The following is a 13,181-nucleotide window of genomic DNA, read 5'->3' on the forward strand; positions in this document are numbered from 1 at the left end:
GCCTTCCCAGGCCACAGCAGAGAGCCGGATTGGAAGAGGAGCATCTGGGACTAGAACCAACGACCATATGGGATGCCGGTGCCAAAGGCAAAGGATTAACCTACTGCACCACAGGCAAAGGATTAACCTACTGCACCATGGCGCCAGCCCCAAGACTAAAATCTTAAAGCACTGTGAGGGGCCACCGTCTACAATGCCAGCATCCTGTACAGGCGCCAGTTCAGGTACCGGCTGCTCCACTTCCAATCCGGCTCTCTGTTGTGCCTGGGAAAGCAGTAGAACATGGCCCAAATCTTTGGGCCCCTGCACCCATGTGGGAGACCTGGAAGAGGCTCGAGGTTCCTGGCTTCATATCAGTGCAGCTCTGGCTGTTGCGGCCATCTGGGGAGTGAATCAACAGATGAAAGATCTCTCTCTCTCTAACTCCTTCAAGTAAACAAATAAAATCTTAAAAAAAAAAAAGCACTAAAATACATGCTAATAGAAAACACCAACACCGCTAAAAAATAAATCTTTATGACCTTTATCTCTTAAAAAAGGAGTTTAAGTTTTATTTCTTTATTTGTATTTAATTGAAAAGCAAAGCAATAGAGAGACAGAGACAAAACTCCCATGCGCTAGTTCCCTCCCCGCACATGCACACAGCCAGGGCTGGGTGAGGCCAATGCCAGGAGCCTACCTGGAGGTCTCTCACAAGTGGCACAGACCCAGATACCTGAGCTACCACCTGCTGCCTCTCAGCGTGTGCATTAGCAGGAAGTTGGATTAGAAGTGGAGCCAGGGGGCCGGCACCGTGGCAGTGAGTTAAAGCCACGACCTGCAGCGCCAGCATCCCATGTAAGCACTGGTTCGAGTCTCAGCTGCTCCTTGTTCAAATCCAGTTCCCTACTGATGGCCTGGGGAAAGCAGTAGAAGATGGCCCAAGTGCTTGGGCCCTGGCGTTCACATGGGAGACCTGGAAAAGGCTCATGGCTCCTGGTTTCGGATCAGCCCAGCTTTGGCTGTTGCAGCCATTTGGGGAGTGAACCAGTGGATGGAAGACCTTTCTCTCTGACCTTCCCTCTGTTTGTAACTCTGCCTCTCAAGTAATTAAATATTACCAAAAAAAAAAAAAAAAAAGTGGCAGGGCCGGCGCTGTGGCATATTGGGTTAAGCCGCCACCTGCAGCACCAACATCCCATATGGGCTCCAGTTCCGATCCAGCTCTCTGCTACAGCCTGGGAAAGCAGTAAGAAGATGGCCCAAGTCCTTGGGCCCCTGTACTCGCGTAGGAGACCCAGAAGAAGCTCCTGGCTTCGGATCAGCACAGCTCCGGCTATTTCGGCCAATTGGGGAGTGAACCAGTGAATGGAAGACCTCTCTTTCTCTGTCTCTCCTCTCTTTGTAACTCGGACTTTCAAATAAATAAATCTAAAAAAAAAAAAAAAAAAAGAAGAAGAAGTGGAGCCAGGACACAAACCTCGGTGCTCAAGTCTGGCATAGAGGGGGGTCTCAAGCTGCAACGAAAACACTGCCCCAGAACCCCCCCCTCCCCGCCCAGGTCTTTTGCTTTGACCTTGTATACGTTCATGGTATACAGCACACTCTGAAATTCAGATACAGCTCTGAAATTCGGATACATTGCTAAATCATGAGATCACTCAACGGAAGTAATTAACATGCGCATTACCTCAAGGCTCATTCTATTCTGGACCGAGAACACTCTCCCAGCAATTCTCAAGTCTGTAATACAGGGGACCGGCCTTAACCCGCCACGCCACAGTACTGGCACCAGATCTGGGATTCTTTGGTCAACATCTTCCCCATCTCCCTACCCCGAGCCTCTGAGTACCACCTTCTCCCTTCTGTTCCGTGAGCTAACAATTTTACACTCTCCACTTAAGAGTTAGATCATGCCATGATTGTCTTTCTATGTCTGGCTTCATTTCAGGTTCACCCACATTGTTACAAATGACAGGATTTCCTTTTCACAGGCTGGACAGCACCCACGGTGTAGACACCCACGTTCTGTTTGTCCACTCATCCACTGATAGCCACCTGGGTTGATTCCACAACTAGCTTGGCTACAGTGCATAGCGCTGCAATGAACACAGGGATACGGGTACCCCAGACACACTGGCTTCCTTTGGATATTTTCCCAGAAGTGGTATTGGTAGATCGTTTGGCAGTTGTTTTTAAGACTTACTTATTCGAAAGGCAGAGTTACATAGAGGCAGAGAGAGATAAAGGTCTTCTACCTGCTGGTCCACTCCCCAAATGGCTGCAATGGCCGGAGCTGCACCAATTCAAAGCCAGGAGCTTCCTCCCGGATTCCCATGCAGATTCAGGGGCCCAAGGACCTGGGCCATCTTCCACTGCTTTCCCAGGCCATAGTAAAACTGGATGGATCGTAAGTGGAGCAGCCAGGACTCAAACCAACACCCATATGAGATGCCGGCACTGCAGGCGGCAGCTTTACCCACTACACCACAGCACCAGCTCCTGGCAATTATATTTTTCTTTTTTTTTTTTTTAAGATTTATTTATTTTACTGAAAGTCACAGTTACACAGAGAGAGGTCCTCTATCGGCTGGTTCACTCCCCAGTTGGCCACAATGGCCAGAGCTGCACCGATCCGAAGCCAGGAGCCAGGAGCTTCTTCTAAGCTCCCACATGGGTGCAGGGGCCCAAAGACTTGGGTCATCCTGTACTGCTTTCCCAGGCCACAACAGAGAGCTGGATCGGAAGTAGAACAGTCGGGTCTTGAACCAGCGCCTACATGGGTATGCCAGTACTGCAGGCAGCGGTCCCTGGCAGTTCTATTTTTTAAATTTTTATTTCTTCCTTTGACAGAGCCAGAGAGAGAGAGAGAGCAATCTCCTACCTGGTGGTTCACTCCCCAGATGTCTACAACAGCCAAGGCTCGGCCAGAAAGGCAGAGTTACACAAAGGCAGAGAGAGAGATAAAGCCAGGGGCCAGAAAGCCGTCTGAGTCTCTCACTCGGGTGGCAGGGGCCAACCTGAGCCCCCCCCTGCTGCCTCCCAGGGTGCACATCAGCAAGAAGCTGGAACTTGGAGCAGAGCTGGGACTCCAACCTGGGCACCCCAGAATGGAACACAGGCATCCCAGCAGGCGTCTTAGCCACTCAACCAAGTGCTCACACCTGTAGCTCTATTTTTGATGTCACGAGCCCCTCCGCATTGTTTTCCATAGTGGCAATGATTTATATCTTGATTCTATCTTCATTAGATACAGTGTTGCACACATGAAAAGTATCCAAATAGAAATTAGAATCCAGGGGCCAGCGCTATGGCGCAGCAGGTTAAACCCCTGGCCTGATGCACCGGCATCCCATATGAGCGCCAGTTCGAGTCCCAGCTGCTCCTCTTCCAATCCAGCTCTCTGCAATGGCCTGGGAAAGCATTAAAAGATGGCACAAGTCCTTGGGCCCCTACACCCACATGAAAGACCCAGAAGAAGCTCCTGGCTCCTGGCTTCGGATCGGCGCAGCTCCAGCCATTGCAGCCAACTGGGGAGTGAACCAGAGGATGGAAGACCTCTCTCTGTCTCTACCTCTCTCTGTAACTCTTTCAAATAAATAATATAAATATTAAAGAAAAAAAGAAATTAGTATCCATAAAAAAAGAAATTAGTATCCATGCATTCTGCTCTATGGAATTAGATCTCAATTTTTTTGAAAAATTTATTTGAAAGGCAGTTACAGAGAAAGAGAGAGAGGGAGAGACAGACAGACAAAGAGCGCTCTTCCATCTCTTCCATCTGCTGGTTCACTCTCCAAATGGCTGCAACAGCTGGGGTTGGGCCAGGCAAAAGTGGGGAGCCTGGAACTCCATCCAGGTCTCCCACACGGTGGCAGGAGTCCAAGTACCTGGGCCATCATCCACTGCTTTCTCAGGCACATTTGCAGGAAGCTGGATCATAAGTGGACCAGCTGGGACTTGAACTGGTGACTATATGGGATGCTGGTGTTGTAGGCAACAGTTTAACCCACTGGGCGACAACATTGGCCCCTAGATCTCAATTTTTATTATCTCTATTTATTTATATTTATTTATCATCTCAAATAATGGAGAAACTAGAGAAGAAAACAGATCTCTGCTTCTGTCTCCAGCTTCCCGTTAATGCACAACCCGGGAGGCAGCAGGTGATGGCTCAAGTACTTAGGTTCCTGCCACTCACATTCTAGGCTCCTGGCCTTGGCCTAACCCAATCCCGTTTATTGTGGGCGTTCAAAGAGTGAACCAGAAAATGGAAGATCTGTCTATAGTTCAGTTTTTCTCTCTGCATTTCTTGACAGGCAGAGTGGATAGAGAGAGAGAGAGAGAGAGAGAGAAAGGTCTTCCTTTTTGCCGTTGGTTCACCCTCCAATGGCCGCTGCGGCCAGCGCATCGTGCTGATCCGAAGCCAGGAGCCAGGCGCTTCTCCTGGTCTCCCATGTGGGTGCAGGGCCCAAGCACTTAGGCCATCCTCCACTGCCCTCCTGGGCCACAGCAGAGAGCTGGCCTGGAAGAGGGGCAACCGGGACTAGAACCCGGCGCCTCAACTGGGACTAGAACCTGGTGTGCCGGCGCCGCAAGGCGGAGGATTAGCCTGTTAAGCCACGGCGCTGGCCCTCTCTCTGCATTTCAAAAAAAATGAAAAATTTTTAATCAAATAAATACTGGAGCAATTGTTGGTCTCGCAGTTAAGAGCCCAGTTAAGGGGCCAGTACTGTGGCTGACACTTGCAGTGCTGACATCCCATATGAGCGCTGGTTCGAGTCCCAGCCACTCCACTTCCAATCCAGCTCTCTGCTAAGGCCTGGGAAGGCAGCAGAAGACGACCCAAGTGCTTGGGCCCCTGCATCCCCGTGGGAGACCTGGAAGAAGCTTCTGGATCATGACTGACTCAGTGGACATCTGGCCATTGTGGATATCTGGAGATTGAACCAGCGATGGAAGACCTCTCTCTCTGCCTCTAACTCTGTCTTTTGAATAAATAAAAAAATCTTAGGGAAAAAAAAAATAAGAACCCAGCTAAGATGCCCACATTCCACATCATAGTACTTGGCTTCAACACCTGACTCCAGCCCCTGACCCCAGTTCCCTTCCCTGGGAGGTGGTAGTGGCGGCTCAGGTGGAACACCTAGACTCAATCCCCATATCCTGGGGCCAATGTGAGAATCTGAGAAGTAAACAAGTAGATAGGAGCTCTGTGTCTCACGTAAAAATTTTTGAGAAAATGAAATTTGAGGGGCAAACATGTAGAGCAGCCTAGGTTAAGTTGCTGCTGCTGATACTCACATCCCATAATGGAGCTGTATCAGAGAACTTCAAGTCCTGGCTGCTCCACTTCTGATCCAGCTTCCCACTAAGGTACCCTGGGAAGCAGCACATGGTGGCTCAAGTGCTTGGGCCGCAGCCACCCATGTGGGAAACCCGGATGGAATTCTGGGCTCCTGGCTTCAGCCTGGCTCAGCCCTGACTGCTGTGGGCATTTGAGAAGTGAATCGGCAGATGGGAGATCTCCCTCTCCCTCTCACTTCCTCCCTCTCTCCTACTCTACCTTTCAAGTAGGTAAACTTTTTTAAAATGAAACTTGACAGAATGGCACTGTGTAGAAGGTTAAGCCATGGCCTACAGTGCCAGCAGCCCATATGGGTGCTGGTTTGGAGTCCTAGCTACTCCACTTCCAATCCAGCTGCCCGCTAATGAGCCTAGGAGGGACCAGTGCTGTGGCATAGCGGGTAAAGCTGCTGCCTGAAGTTCCGGCATCCCATATGGGTGCTGGTTCAAGTCCCAACCACTCCACTTCCAATCCAGCTCTCTGCTTACAGCCTGGGAAAGCAGTAGAAGATGACCCAAGTGCTTGGGCCCCTGCACCCCGGTGAGAGACCCAGAAGAAGCTCCAGACTCCTGGCTTTGGATCAGCACAGCTCCAGCCATTGTGGCCATTTGGGGAGTGAACCAGCAGATGGAAGATCTCTCTCTCTCTCCCCCCTCTGTATTTCTGCCTCTCAAATAAACAACTAAATCTTTAATTAAAATTAAAAAAAAGCAGCTTGATTTGTACTTACATCTACTCCTGGTCATATGCTTAAAGGTACACACATATGGACCAAAGAATGTAAACAGGAATGGCCACAGCAGCATTACTTGTCACAGCCAAAAAGGGGCAACAACTCAGGTATCTGTCAATACCACAATGGATGAATAAACTGTGGTGAAAATAAGCAGTGTGGGTGAAACTTCCAGCCAGACAGAAAACGTGAGGACACGTGTGCGTGACTGTGCCCGTGTGTGTGCATGAGATAAAAGACATGTGTAGTTGGGCTGATGGCCATGCTGGGGACTACAGAGATGTCACTGTGGCGTATGCTACGGCGGCGATGCAGGTGGCTGGCTTGTGCTAAATCACCCAGCTGTGCAATAGTTAGAGCACTTCCCTGAGTTATCATTCACGAGAGAAGAGCACACACAGTAACATCAGTGTGGGGCTGGCAGTGTGGCGCAGCAGGCTGAGCTACCGCTTACAACGCCGAAATCCCACACCCAAGTGCCAGTTCGAGTCCCAGCTTCTCCACTTCTGATCCAGCTCCCTGTTAATGTGCCTGGGAAGGCAGCAGAAGATGGTCCAGGTCCTGGGGCCTCTGCCACCCACGTGGGAGGCCCAGATGGAGTTTCAGGCTCCTGGCTTTAGCCTGGCCCAGCCCCAGCCATCACAACCATTTGGAGAATGAGCCAGTAGATCAAGATCTCTCTCTCTCTCTCTCTCTCTCTCTCTCACTCTGCCTTTCAAATAAATAAAATATATTTTTAAAAGGCAAAAGTAACACCAGTGGATTAGTTTTATAACAGCATATTACACACAGCTAAACAAAGAATTATGCGAACTGAAAGGTTGGAAGTAGCATCCAGAAAGCCGTAAACAGATGAAAATATAGAAAGAAAGCCAGGAGATGTGGATACAGGCCAGAGAAGAGTCACAGGTGTCTAATCCAAGTTCCACAGGGAAAGAGGGGGCAAGAAGTAACACTTGATGGCAGAGAATTTTCCAGAACTGATGCAACACTAAGCCACAGATTCAAGAAGCTCAACAAATCAATTACAGCAAAAGTAAAAAGAAATCCCTAACTAGATCTAGTGCCGTGTAACTGAATAATACCAAAGACAAGGAAAAAAAAAACTTAAAAAGCAGTCAAAGGGGAAGAGAGATGTCTATTACACAAACGACAAACTGGCTGTTGAGCTGACGTCTCAACAGGAACAGTGAAAGTCAGAACACAGAGGAAGGGAACCTTTGAGACAAAGTAACCATTGACCTAAGTTCTCTGCTTGGCTAAAATACTAAAAACTGACACCAAAGTGATTCACTGTACTAACAAACTAAAAACAAAAAGTCCCATATGCATCCCCATAAATGCAGGAAAAGCATTAAAAAAAAATCCCACATCCTTTTATGAGAAAAACCCCCACTGGGGGTACTGTGGGGCAGTAGGTTAAGGTGGGCCCTGCGACACCAGAGCCCCAGTTCAAATCCCAGCTGCTCCACTTCTGATCCAGCTCCCTGTTAATGTGCCCGTCAAGGTAGTGGACGATTGCCCAAGTGTTTGGAACCCTGCACCCACATGGATTCAGCCTAGCCCAGCTCTGGACATGGCGGCTATCTGGGGAGTGAATCAGTACATGGAAGATCTTTCTCTTTTTTTAAAAAAAAAATTTGTTATTTATTTGAAAGGCAAAGTTACAGAAAGGCAGAGAGAGAAAGAGAGAGAGTCTTCCATCTGCTGGTTTACTCCCCAAATGGTCACAATGGTCAGAGCTGTGCTGATTCGAAGCCAGGAGCTTCTTCCGGGTCTCCCACGCGGGGGCAGGGGCCCAAGGACTTGGGCCATCCTCTGCAGCTTTCCCAGGCCACAGCAGAGAGCTGGATCAGAAGTGGAGCAGCCGGGACTCAGAGTTACTGAGAAAGGTAGAGACAGAGAGAGGTCTTCCATTGGTTCATCCCCCAAATGGCCGGAATGGCTGGAGCTGATCTGATCAGGAGCCAAGAGCTTCTTCCAGGTCTCCCATGGGGGTTCAGGGGCCCAAGCACTTGGCCATCCTCTGCTGCTTTCCCAGGCACATTAGCAGGGAGCTGGATCAGAAGTGGAACAGGCTGGCGCCTGTTAGTGAGGCTAATCCTCCGCCTTGCGGCGCCGGCACACCAGGTTCTAGTCCCAGTAGGGGCGCCGGATTCTGTCCCGGTTGTCCCTCTTCCAGGCCAGCTCTCTGCTGTGGCCAGGGAGTGCAGTGGAGGATGGCCCAAGTGCTTGGGCCCTGCACCCCATGGGAGACCAGGGGAGGCACCTGACTCCTGGCTTCAGATCAGCGCAGTGCACCGGCCGCAGCGCGCTGGCCGCGGCGGCCATTAGAGGATGAACCAATGGCAAAGGAAGACCTTTCTCTCTGCCTCTCTCTCACTATCCACTCTGCCTGTCAAAAAAAAAAGTGGAACAGCCAGGACTTGAACCAGTGCCCACATGGGATGCCAGTGCTATAGGTTGGGATTTTAACCCTCTGTGCCATAGCACGAGCTCCAAATAAATAAGTCTTAAAATACATAAAGTGAAAAAGAAACACGAAACTGAAGAAATAAAAAGAAAGCATAAAATAAGATGGCAATGTAATCCCAGAATATCAGTAAATACATTACATTTAAATAGAATACTCAATCCTGTTTCGTTTGTTGTGAGAGGTAGAGATAGACATGCAGGGAGGGAGGGAGCTCCCATCTGCTGGTTCATTCTCCCAACGACCTTGACAGCCAGGACTGGTTGGGCCAAAACTCCATCCAGGTCTCCTATGCAGGTAGCAGGATCCCAATTATTTGAGTCACTACTGCCGCCTCCCAGGGTCTGCATTGGCAGGAAGCTGGAGTCAGAGGGCTGAGCTGGGAATCAAACCCAGGATTCTGATGCAGAACACAGCATCTTACTGCTAGGCTAAATGCCTGTCCACTCCTAGCTAAAAAAATCTGACCAGAATGGATTAAAAATAGAAAGATGTTGTAAGACATAAGGATACTGGGGCCAGCGCTGTGGTGCAGAGGGTTAATCCTGCGCCTGCAGTGCCAACATCCCACATGGGCTCTGGTTCGAGTCCCGGCTGCTCCTCTTGGGATCCAGCTCTCTGCTTTGGCCTGGGAAAGCAGTAAAGGATGTCCCAGGTCGTTGGGCCCCTGCACCCACGTTGTAGACCTGGAAGAAGACCATCTCCAGCCATTGTGGCCATCTGGGGAGTGAACCAGTGGATGGAAGACCTCTCTCTGTAACTCTACCTCTCTAATAAATAAAATCTTAAATTAAAAAAAAAAAATTAAGGCTATCAGAGGGTAGAAGGTAGAAGGTAAAAGGTCGAGTGTGGCCAGTCAGGAGCCCTCAGGGACGGCCAGCAGGGGTTTGTGAGACCGGGCAGCCCTCAGGCGGGAACACGTGACACCTGTGTGACCCACTCCCATGCCTCTCAGACAGTAGCAGGGAAGGAGAACCAGAAATACACACAGCAACACGGCTGGGTCTTACAAGCACTGCACTGGGCGTAAAAAGTAAGGGGGCCGGCGCTGGGGCTCAGCGGGTGAAACCATGGCCTGCGACGCCGGCGTCCCATATGGGCGCCGGTTCTAGTCCCGGATGCTCCACTTCCAGTCCAGCTCTCTGCTGTGGCCTGGGAGAGCAGCAGCAGATGGCCCAAGTCCTTGGGCTCCTGCACCCACCAGGGAGACCCAGAAGAAGCTTCCAGCTCCTGGCTCAAGATCAGCCCAGCCCCAGCTGTTGCACCATTTGGGAAGTGAATCAGCGAATGGAAGACCTCTCTCTTCTCTCTGCAACTCTGCCTTTCAAATAAATATATCAATCTTCAAAAAAAAAAAAAAAGCCGGCGCCGCGGCTCACTAGGCTAATCCTCCGCCTTGCAGCGCCAGCACACCGGGTTCTAGTCCCGGTCGGGGCACCGATCCTGTCCCAGTTGCCCCTCTTCCAGGCCAGCTCTCTGCTGTGGCCTGGGAGTGCAGTGGAGGATGGCCCAAGTCCTTGGGCTCTGCACCCGCATGGGAGACCAGGAGAAGCACCTGGCTCCTGCCATCGGATCAGCGCGGTGCGCTGGTCGCAGCGCACCAGCCGCGGCGGCCATTGGAGGGTGAACCAACGGCAAAGGAAGACCTTTCTCTCTGTCTCTCTCTCACTGTCCACTCTGCCTGTCAAAAAAAAATTTTTAAACTAAATAAATAAATAAAAAGAAAGAAAGAAAGAAATGTACAGAGGTCCCTGTGACCCTAATGGCATGCCCACAAAACACCAGCTCCAAGCTCACACACCTCAACCACGAAGGCTGGAGGGCAGCGGGGTATGCAACCGCCACAGGAGGTCAAAGGTAACACACGGGGTTGGGTAACCGCTCTTGCCCAGCCCAAGCATGATCACCTCAACCCTCTACCCCTGTAGGCAAACACAAAGCCATGTGCACAAGGGAGACACAGCCAGGGCCTGGGACCTCCACCCCAGGGGCGGTGTAAGTTCACACTAGGACACGGGCCCGGCTCACGCGGGGCGGACGCCCACGCACTGTGCACGCACTGTGCCCGGCAAAGGCCTCCCCCCACGTCCGGGGCCGCTGTGGGGAATACGCACGCCCAGGTGCCCACCCTGAGCACACGTGGGAACAAGCACATACAACAAGCATACAGCACCAGCTGAAGCCACTGACCGCCTCTCCCACCCCTGAGGAACCTGCTTAGCCCACAGCTGTGCGAGCTAGAGCCTTCAGGGGTGGCAGAGAAGGGGCAGGGGCAAACTGAGGTTTGGGGGAGTCCAATTCAGAACTGGGGCTCCCAAAGCCTCTCTCCAGTTCCAGCCACCCTCGAAAGAGGCCTCAGAGGCCCGAGGGGCAGGCCTGTTCCCCCCTTGCTGGCCCGGGCCCTGCGCACCCACCCTGGGACACACAGGTGCACCCACCTGGTCTCAGGCCCAGCACATGCTTCCTCGTTCCACACCAACTTCTTGAGCACGTCCGAGCAGCAGTACTGGGTGTCACAGGCGCCACAGCAGAAATCAGGACAGAAGTCAGGGGCCGGGGTTCCTCCACGGGACGCCACGCACACCTCTCCGCAAGCTGTAGCAGACAAACACACGGCTGCTGCCCGGGGCCTCTCCCCTGGGCCCCACCCCCGCCTTCAGCTGGCCTCCTGATGCGACAGCACTCGCCCAGGTTGAGTCTCACTGGGCCACTCAGCTCTCGGACATTCCCTGTCCCTAGCAGGGCCTAACTTCCAAGGCTTTGAAGGCCACTCCACTGTCCACACTCCTCCCCCTCCCCTTCAACTCCACTCATCCCTCAAGGCCTCACTGCAGGCGGCCTGCTGCAGAAGCTGCCAAGCCCAGCGACGCTGGTAACGTAACCAGCGGGCACCAGGCAGCGGAGGGTCCGGTCCTCCCCATCACTCAGCTGGACACAGCTAAGGGGCTCAGCCCTCACAACGCACGCCCGGTCCATCACAGCCACCACGCAAGAGCCCACAAGCACTGAGCCCCGGGTGCCCAGGACAGCAGGGCCTGGGGCATCCCCTGAAGCTGCCACAGCTGGGATCCAGGCACACGGGCACGATGCTCCATGGGCAAGATCATGGCGGGGGGGACCTGGCTGACAGCAACGTGGGAGTGTGACCCATGGCTTTGGGTGGCCACAGGATCTGCAGCCAAACGCCTCGGGGCGTCCTCGGCTCCATGAGCAGAGACCCACTGCCCACAAGCAGGAGGGGGCACCCTGAGGCTGCCAGTAGCACCAGGCTCAGACAGAGACCCTGAATGAGCTCCTTGAGAGGAGATAACTGGGGGAGGGGAGGCTGCACTCGGTTCTCGGCGGCTCCAGGCAGAGCCCTGCTCTGGGCAAGGCTGTGAGGCAGAGGATCCGCCCGGCCTGCCCCCACCTGAGGCCAAGGAGGCCCAGGTGAGCCCGCCTCCAGCGGCCTCTTCCCAAGAACAGCCACAGCTGAGCCAGAGGCTGGCCGGGGTCAGGCGGCACCCGTGCTCCGGGGTCCCCAGACATTCTGGCGAGGCTCTCAAACCACATCAGAGCAGGGCCTCCCACGGGCTCACTCGGGTGCACTGATTGTGGGTGCAGAGCTCCCCCTTCTCAGCCCCCCAACCCAGGTCCTCCAGCCTCCTCCCAACCCCCAGAAAATGAAGTCTTCTCCGGGAAGCCACCCATGCCCGAGGGGACTTTTCCAAGAGCCGGGCCCAACTGCTACCCCTGAAAGGCCCCCAGTCTGTACTCCCAAGTCTGTGAATCACCGGCTCACACTCGCAGTTGGGTGGGGGGAGCTCTGCGCTGGGGGCGCAGTTAGGGGCTGGAGGCTGAGAGGGGACGGGGACAGCGTCGGGCGCGGGCCAAAGCCCGGCAGAGGATCGCGCCCCAGCCTCTGGGACCCACTGTCTGCTGGTCCCGAGGCAGGCAGCCCCCTCCCCATCGTTCCTGGACGGAACAAAGGTGGCAGCTGCCCGAGCTCCGGTCAGTGTCGGGTCAAATCGGGGTGTTGGGCATCTCACGGGCTCCGCCGACGGCCGCCAGGGCCGCAACGAGGCGGAGAGTGCTTGGCGCGCCAGGGAGGCAGCGAAGGGATGGAGTCCGCCCCCGGCCCAGGGCAAGATGGGCGCCCCCTCCCGCCCCCAAGCCAGGCTCACCTCCCGGAGGCGGCGGCAGCATCGACAACAGCAGCAGCAGCAGCGTCCGAGGCGCGGGGGCCCGCGGGGCCATGGCTGACGGTGGGCGCACAGACGGGCGCACGGACGCAAGCTCCGGGTCGAGGAGCTGCCGCAGCCTGGGCGACCGCGCGGCCGCCCGCTTCCTCGCCCCGCCCCGGCCGGTTCCCGGAACCCCCGCCCGGGAGGGGGAGGGGACGAGGGGAGCGGACGCCCCTCCCAGCCCCGCCAGCCCCACGCCCGGGTCTGCTTCGAAACTTGGGACCCGTTTCCGGGACGCGCCCAAGTCGCCTTCTGCTCCGCAGAGCCTTCTGGGGGCACCCCTAGTCCCCAACCTTCGGGCTCGGAGCCCCGATGGGGACCCCGCAGGCACCTACATCCTACCACTGGAGCGCCTGCGGTCTGCGGAGGCCGCCGCCCCGCCCCTCCCCTCCCGCCCGCCCTCCAGGAGGGCCACCTGGAGCCCAG

At 54.0% G+C, this 13,181-nt stretch overlaps 1 protein-coding gene across 2 annotated transcripts in view; it reads right to left on the reverse strand.

Annotated features, from left to right (window-relative positions):
• SHISA5 (shisa family member 5) overlaps positions 1-12,823 on the reverse strand; it is a 29,070-nt gene extending 16,247 nt beyond the window's left edge. Inside the window, exons 1-2 of one of the 2 annotated variants that reach the window (XM_062200804.1) lie at positions 12,696-12,823; positions 10,971-11,127 (exon numbers count right to left, since the gene is read on the reverse strand). In XM_062200804.1, coding sequence (XP_062056788.1) covers positions 10,971-11,127; positions 12,696-12,768 — 230 coding nt within the window. In that variant the 5' untranslated portion in view covers positions 12,769-12,823. The remainder of the gene's footprint in view (positions 1-10,970; positions 11,128-12,695) is intronic. The other variant, XM_062200802.1, reaches the window with a different exon arrangement.
• Positions 12,824-13,181: the final 358 nt, after the last annotated feature.

The sequence above is a fragment of the Lepus europaeus genome, chromosome 9 (assembly GCF_033115175.1).
Source record: "Lepus europaeus isolate LE1 chromosome 9, mLepTim1.pri, whole genome shotgun sequence".
NCBI lineage: Eukaryota > Metazoa > Chordata > Mammalia > Lagomorpha > Leporidae > Lepus > Lepus europaeus.